The 8,216-nt window shown below is 48.4% G+C and overlaps 1 protein-coding gene across 1 annotated transcript in view; it reads left to right on the forward strand.

Moving 5' to 3' along the window:
* LOC106807359 (mucin-4-like) overlaps positions 1-8,216 on the forward strand; it is a 27,418-nt gene extending 19,202 nt beyond the window's left edge. The window contains exons 9-17 of the mRNA XM_014809674.1: positions 926-1,027; positions 1,953-2,024; positions 2,220-2,294; positions 2,454-2,544; positions 3,359-3,489; positions 4,008-4,202; positions 4,428-4,551; positions 4,986-7,802; positions 8,099-8,216. Coding sequence (XP_014665160.1) covers positions 926-1,027; positions 1,953-2,024; positions 2,220-2,294; positions 2,454-2,544; positions 3,359-3,489; positions 4,008-4,202; positions 4,428-4,551; positions 4,986-7,802; positions 8,099-8,118 — 3,627 coding nt within the window. The 3' untranslated portion in view covers positions 8,119-8,216. The remainder of the gene's footprint in view (positions 1-925; positions 1,028-1,952; positions 2,025-2,219; positions 2,295-2,453; positions 2,545-3,358; positions 3,490-4,007; positions 4,203-4,427; positions 4,552-4,985; positions 7,803-8,098) is intronic.

The following is an 8,216-nucleotide window of genomic DNA, read 5'->3' on the forward strand; positions in this document are numbered from 1 at the left end:
TAAAAATCGCTATGTGTGCGCCGGGCTTTAGGGCGTCGATTCAGCACCAGCTCGCCTTAGGGCGTCCAGTCAGCAGCAGCTCGCCTTAGGCCGTCCAGTCAGCAGCAGCTTGCCTTTGAACGTCCAGTCAGCAGCAGCCAGCAGCGAGCCAGCTGTTATACACATGTATACATGTTACACGCTCGCGGAGGTATGCACTCTCTTTGAGTGCCCTCTGTCTAGTTTACTTTGTGCTCAGCTAGCTGTGCTAGCTGAATGCAGAGTGTCACGTTTAGAAGCTTTAGGCACCCTCATGTAGTCTCTGTCTTCACACTGATTCCTGCCATATGGGGCAAATGGTGATTCAATGGGGTTGTTGTTGCTGTACGTTTGAGTTAAAGCGTGTATTGCGAGAATTTTCCAGTGTTTTCTCCACTTTCATGATACCTACCGTTATTGCTTGAGTAACAGCAATTGTCTAGAGTAACAATAAAATGTCTTAGAACCTTCGTATTCACCGAAAACCGCCAGTTTCGAACTAATCGTTTTTGTAAACATTCGTTTTCTGTCATCTTGAACTAACAGGAATTATGGATTAGCTTGTGGCGCCACCGCTTATCTGCCATACCCACAGTACAGGCAGCCACTTGTTTTCAATTCATCACCGACACAAATACAAGTTTACCAATTCTGCCATTAGGCATTGTCTCGACACGATAAAATGCATTGCTGTTACGATGTGTTCATATCCAATTTTCTATGCTATAACTGCATAAAATCTTAGTATTTTTAATGTTGGTGTAATCGGTGATATTTTCGCTGTCAGGTGAGACTATATTCAGCTATATGTAGTTTTTCTGAGCAAAAATCTCGCAATACACACTTTAATATTCTCATGCTGCTAATCTAGCATTGCTAACATGCCGCCTGATTTCATGCATTGCAGGTGATTCCAGTGACGATGCACACTGTCAGTGGTGGCAGCGGAGTGAAGATCGCTCAGTGTCTGGAGAACATGGTGGGAGCTGTTCGCACCAAAGTTTTGGAGGTACGTGTGTCACTGTACATAACTCCTCGACTCGGCCAGCTGTCTTCTCTATGATCTGCTGACTGCTGCGATGTTCATATAAAGCGCTCACAGCTATAAGCTTGATCGTATCTGTTGGTTGCTGTAACCTTGATGTGCTCAGTCATTCCTTCGATTTGCTGCGGTGGTTGTCCACTGCAGTCATTATTGCTGTACTATGCTTAACCAGTTAACACGTTCAACGCAAAACACGAGTATACTCGTTCGAACCTGCAAAACGCACGACCGCGAAACACAGGTATACTCGTGGCAAAAAACAAAACAAAAATTTTGGAACGTTTACTATGTTCTTCTATAGATGGCAGGGGCTGTACGCTTAGAAATTCAACAGCGTCAGTGTATAAACCCCAGTCGTAGATGAAATAATTTATACAATGCTTTACTGTTGGTTGGAACGTTATTTTGGAAGTTTTTGGGACTGAGGTAATGTTTTTGGTTCACCTCGCCAAAGGGTGTTTGACCGCCAGTTGTTGTGAAGTTGTTTTGATGTCTAAGAGTTGTGTTTGATTTGATTGATCACCGGTGATTGATCACGGGTGTTGTTTTGATGTCTGAGAGTAAGTTTATATCTATATTATACTAGCCACTAATTATAAATAATTTTATAGCTAGTTAAACCTGCCAAAAACATTTTGTGTAATAAGTGACTAAGCGGGGAAAATGCGAAACTTTTAGCACAGGGCGGTAGGTACATTGTTAACCATGCAGCGTTGAACGTGTTAACAAGCCTCCTCTGAATAAAACTTGCACTGATGTGTGTATAGCTTAGCAGATACCGATAGCAGTGTCGTATGACATACTCAGCCAACTTTATTTGAGATGGCAAAGAAGTGGCAGTATCTGACATTTCCCGACTTGTTAATCATTTGGTGTTATTTTTCTTTAGCTGCAGAGCCACTTTTCCAACCGTCCAGTTGTGCTGTTGGGGTGGGGCGTTGGCTCTCTGGTGGCATGTCACGTAAGATATAATTGATTTGGTAGTTGAAGTTGCAGGTGCGCATGTACACCGAATGCTGGTTACCTATGTGTCACTAATGTTTATTTCCTTACTCAAATGTACATGTCATTTCTGGGATCGATATCCAGCGACCAGCATGCATTCTTGCATTTGATTAATTGATTTTTCTAATCGATTTTCCGTGTTTGTTCATAGGTGGCGTTAGTAGAACATGTGACAGCTGTCGTGTGCTTGGGATTTCCCTTCATGGGAATAAACGGTGGCAGAGGGGTAAGCAAATATCAACCAGCTTCAACCTCTGACTCAGCTTCAACAATCAATCCTCAATCCTGCACCGGTGTTTTTCCTGTGAAAGTCTTTGCGAAAATTTCTGCATATATGTTAAGTTTTCATGCATTAAAAAAACTTTTGATGTTTACGTCTCGGCAGGACGTCGATGATGTGCTTCTCGAGTGTCAAGTGCCCGTACTTTTCGTGCTTGGACAGAATGCTTCAACCTGCAATGTAGATGACATGGAAGGTAAAATCTTCTCACATTGTCCCCACCCTTTTACCAAGGTGTTTACCTGCGGCCGGTTTCACGAAGCATGATTCACTTTAATTATGATTAAATCACTAATCATACTTAACATCCTGTAATTATGATTAGTAATTAGTTAATCATACTTAAAAATCTGTTTCACGAAGCGATTTAAGTACAGCGAATGAAACATGAATTACACTGTATTCAAAATGACGGACAACGCCAAAAGTATCTGCAAATTCGGTACATGAAAATGAATTAATTTGCAATTATAATGACTAAATTAGTACAGCTAATCTTAGATAATTTAAATTTTCTTGGGAAAAAATTGAAGTAAAATTTCCAATTGTAAAATCTGCTACCTACTTAATATACTAGTACTACCTACATACTACTACTTGTACTAGCAACTAATCTTGATTAGTGGATTTAATCATGCTCCTGAGTAAAATTAAATATTGTGATTAACTTAACCATGATTAAAGTTAATTACGCTTTGTGAAACAGTCCCTTCAATTTAAGTACGAGAAGTTAATCATTATTAGTGATTTAATCATGATTAAGGACTTAATTACGCTTCGTGAAACCGGCCCCTGGGTTTTGGCACTCGGAGATGATACTCTGATGCACTTACACATGGGGGAAAATTTGGCTCCTGTTTGCTTTTTGGTGAAGTCGTGATCGATTCCATGCGTCACTTTTTTGTAATAGAGTAGAGGGTAGTGTAAGTCACGGGAAAATTGTAGTGGATGAGTTTCAAGTACAGCTGGGACGCTCAGAATGCAGTGTAACAGTTCGTTGTCTGCTGCAGACTTTCGTGAGAAGATGAAAGCCGATAACAGCCTGGTCGTGGTGGGAGGAGCAGACGACCTTCTGCGAGTGACGCGCGCAAAGAAGAAGCTAGAGGGCGTGACACAGAGCATGATTGATAGATGCATTATGGTACATACATTATAATCGTATAACCTGTTTCCAACCTGGCCGCCTCTAATCATTGGTGGTCTGCATATTTGCTAGCATTGCATAACATGGTAGTAACAACAAGTGTATAAATGATACGCATTGGGATTCTTTAAGATTTGGGTTCTTAAGCCTGACGCACACGTGAGTTATTTTACTCAAGTAAAATGACGCATGAGTCATTTTACTCACGTGTGCAGTGGATTTTCGTTGAGTAATTTGACTCATGCGTCATTTTACTTGAGTAAAATAACTCACGTGTGCGCCTGGCTTTAGATGCAATTTTTGGTTAATTTACACATATCCTGAGAACTACGCTCCTATGTTGCTATCTGGTTCGTTTTAGGATTTGATTTTGTAGCATGTCCTTCACTTACCCAATGCGATTTTTACTGTAGCAATTTTTTGTGATCTGTGTGCATGTCAGTTGCTGAATGTCTCGCATGTTTCTTGATGAATGCTTTGCGAAGAATCGCAAACTTGTGATGTGTGGCTTTCAGGACGAGATCGGAGACTTTCTTGGCGGTGTCGTCTCGCAGTCTTCCGCCGCGACCCCAGAGGCAGAGTTGCCGTCACCAACAGAGGTGGACAAGCGTAGGACGCCGAAGAAGCGGCGATCGTCTCGAGAGCTTGCTGCCGGCCACACTCAGAGTGTGAAATCTCCCGCCCGCTCGCCTGCCACAACCACAACTCTGGTACGGCTCTTCCTCCATCTATCGTTCACGCGTTCTAGAGTTTTTGCATCACAGCTCTCATTAGCTGCCTTGATTTCCGAATGCTAATCGTGTTTGGTCATTTCGCTTTTCTGATTGGCTGGACAATGCGCCGGACAATATATTGGTCTCGGGACGTGCTATCGTCAGTGTATAAAAAAGTTACTGCTCACTTTTCATTTATGTAACCTGCCTTTCTACGTGCAGACCGGCTTGCGAGGGGGAGTCGTGTCTAATACAGGAAACACACTAACCAGCATTGGATCCCCAGCGGCGTTATCCCTACAGGCTTCTATACTGGCGCTCAGCAAGGATGGTGCCACGACCAAGAGTAAGTGTGATAGCTTTCCTTGCAATGATGAGCTTCAGGTGTGTGAGTGTGAATCACCTAATCAAGTTGGTCATCTTGGTGTTTCTTGTTCCTGTCAATTTTCATTGTTGTTGTTGGTGTAACCTCACCGTTGGTATTTCCCAAGTGTAAGGACTACTAGTAGCTGGTATATTATTGTCACATACTATACCAGGTAGAGTAGTAATAAAATCTATGTAGTACTGGATCCTACCAATTACATTGCCATCTTTGTCGACTCTCTTACATTACGATTCACTGTGAGTGAACAGTACCACTGCATTAGGTACTTTTAAGCGATATCATCTGCCCGCTCATATCTTGTAAAGAAATGTTGTAAAGGCAACTGTCAAGTAAGATTTTGCTCATAAAAGCATTTTAATCGTCCTTCTAATTTTTGGCTTCTGTGTTTCCAGCCAAGCGCACGTACAAACGAAGGCAGCCGAAGAGTCCCCTAGACTCTCTCCCCGTGGGTGGAAAGCGGGGACGACCCCCCAATGATGGTGCGACGAGTGCATCTGCCAAACAAATCGTCACCTCGTATAATAAGGTGATTGGACAGGCTGGACCAGCACGTGCCAGCACTGCGGGACAACCTGGCAGTCTCCTTCAGGGCCTCAGCTTCAATCTTCAGAGCACGAGTACAGAGTCGCCGGTAGCGTCACCGACTAAGCCTGTCCTGCAGACGACGATCGGCTACTACCAGGGTTCACTGTCCTACATGCCCACGTCGAAGACGCCGACGTGCGTGGCTCTCACAACGCCCACGATTCAGCACCTCCTACAGTCGGGCATACCCCGCTCGACCAGCGGCCAAACTCTGACGCAGGGGTCTGTCGTCGTCACCCCGTCTGTCCTTGCGCAGTCCCCTGTGGTGGCGCCGCGCATCGTACAGGCGCCGCAGCGTGGCCGGACGAGCGGCGGCCCGCAAAAGGTGCTGTACCACGACTTCCCGCTGACCGGCGGCGGATTCAAGCCGGCGGCCGGCGCGCACCCGAAGATACTGACCGTCGGCGAGCGGCCAAAGCCGGCCACCGTGCACGTAGCGGTCGGGCGGCCGGCGGCAGCAGCGGCGGCGGCCGCTCGACCCGCGGGCCGCGGGCGCCCGCCGCCTCCGACGTGCGGCGCGCAGACGACGGCGGTCGGCTCGCTATCGATCGCCGCGCTGCTGGGTCACATCAAGGCGACGTCGACGAGCGGCGGGCAGGCCTACCACGTGCGCTTCACGGGCCCCGGCGGCGCGGCGGCGTCCCCAACGCTGCGCGCAGCTCCCGTCGCGTACGCGCCCGTGCGCGCGCCGGCGACGCCTGCCGTGTCGGACAGCGTCACACGGCCGCTGAGCATCGACATTCCACGGCAGGAGGCGGCCGAGTTGGTCGGCACGAGCAAGCTGTTGCAGACGCTCACTGCGGGAAAGCTGAGGGACGAGGCAGCGGCAGCCCAGCAGGCAGCCCTGCAGACAGCGAAGGAAGCTGAAGCTCCTCAGTCATCGCAGCATTCAAGTCGAGAGAAGTCACCGCTGCGGACGTCGCAAAATGGAACCAAACAACCGATGCAACTGGTGGCCCAACAGGCAGCGCAACAAAAATCAACAAAGCAATTGACTAGTCAACTTTCACAGCCACTGACCACCCTGCTGACAGCCAAGCAGGTTACACAGCAGACAGTGGAACAGCCAGCCCAGCAAGCAAACTCACAGACAGAGCAAGCAACCCAGCAGACCAAACAATCTCCAACCCAGCAGACAGCACAGCAGCAAATACAGCTAGCAACTCCACAGACAGCACAATCAGAGCCTCCAACCATACAGGCAACCCTACAAGCGACCCAACAGACGACAGAGCAGCCAGCCCAACAAGCAACACCACAGGCAGCACAACCTCAGGCCCAGCAAGCAAGCTCGCAGCCAGCACAAAAGCTAGATCAACAAACCACACAACAGCCAGCCCAGCAAGCAACACCACAGACAGCACAACCTCAGGCCCAGCAAGCAAGCTCGCAGACAGAGCAGCCTCAAGCCCAGCTAGCAAACCCACAGACAGCACAATCTGAAGTTCAGAACGCAACCCCACAGACAACACAATCTGAAGTTCAGAACGCAACCCCACAGACAACACAATCTGAAGCTCAGAAAGCAACTCCACAGGCAGCACACTCTCAAGCTCAGAGAGCAACCCTACATATAGTGGAAAAGACACCACAACAAGTAACGCAACAGACAGCACAACAAGCTGCCCAGCAAGCAAACCCGCAGACAGCACAACAGGCTGCCCAGCAAGTAACCCCACAGACAGCACAACAGGCTGCCCAGCAAGTAACCTCACAGACAGCACAACAGGCTGCCCAGCAAGTAACCTCACAGACAGCACAACAGGCTGCCCAGCAAGCAAACCCACAGACAGCACAACAGGCTGCCCAGCAAGCAAACCCACAGACAACACAACAGGCCGCCCAGCAAGTAACCTCACAGACAACACAAGCTGCCCAGCAAGTAACCCCACAGACAGCACAACAGGCTGACCAGCAAGTAAACCCACAGACAACACAACAGGCTGCCCAGCAAGTAAACCCACAGACAACACAACAGGCCGCCCAGCAAGTAACCTCACAGACAACACAAGCTGCCCAGCAAGTAACCCCACAGACAGCACAGCAGGCTGCCCAGCAAGTAAACCCACAGACACCACAACAGACAGTTCAACAGACACTCCACCATGCGGCCAAGCAGGCAGTTCAACAGGCTGGCTCTTCACACAAAGCAGGCAGTGTTGAGGATGATGAAGATGTCGCAAAGGTGCCAGTGTCATCCTCTGTGAGCAAGGCCCTTGAGCACCTACGCAAGGGCTCACCTATCCAACTGCTTGTAAGCCAAGCAGCAGAATCGAAGCTGAAAGAGAAGACAGCAATATTGGTGACTGAAACAAACGCACCGGTCGTGCCAGCACCTACGACTACATCGGCTATGTCATCGCTCGTCACCTCCCCGTCGACACAGACTCCAGCCGGGAGGGTAGCGTCTCCGACGGTGGTGGCAAGTCAGACCGATTGTCAAGTCTTGGCAACGGTTACGATGGAAGACAGTACTGAAAACACTGCCGGTGAGAGCACATCTACACAGCAACAGCAGACAGGACAGCAAGCTGTGGAAGAGGTCCTTGTTTGCAAAGGCAGAAAAGATCAGGAGACACCGACGAGGTGGCCGAAGCTTTTCCAACCAGCTCCAGCTGAAACGGGTATAGTTTTGACAGATAGTGCTAGGCCAGGCAAAGAAATGCCGACGGTTTTACCTAAGCAACTTGATAAGGAAGACGTTGTTGATCTCACGTATTCTCCACCGCAGACTACAGCCGTTTCGAAAACGAAAATGGTCGATTCTGCCAGGATTGTTCCAGTGCTTTCAGCTGAGAAGCATCCCGGTCCTGAAGAAACTGCTGCCGATTCAGGATTGATGTTGCTAGCATCCGCAGCAGCAGGGACGTCATCTCGTTTGCCACACTCCCATGTAGCGAGTGATTCATCTGTATTACAGAGCACCTCCCGCATGCCTGAACCTGCACCATTGAGCCACCACGCTGCGATGGATTCTTTGCTTACACGAGAAATTTCACCGACCACAGACGTGTCGTCAGGCAGGTTAGTGGCATTGG

The sequence above is a fragment of the Priapulus caudatus genome, unplaced genomic scaffold, assembly GCF_000485595.1.
Source record: "Priapulus caudatus unplaced genomic scaffold, Priapulus_caudatus-5.0.1 Scaffold11, whole genome shotgun sequence".
Taxonomy (NCBI): Eukaryota; Metazoa; Priapulida; class Priapulimorpha; order Priapulimorphida; family Priapulidae; genus Priapulus; species Priapulus caudatus.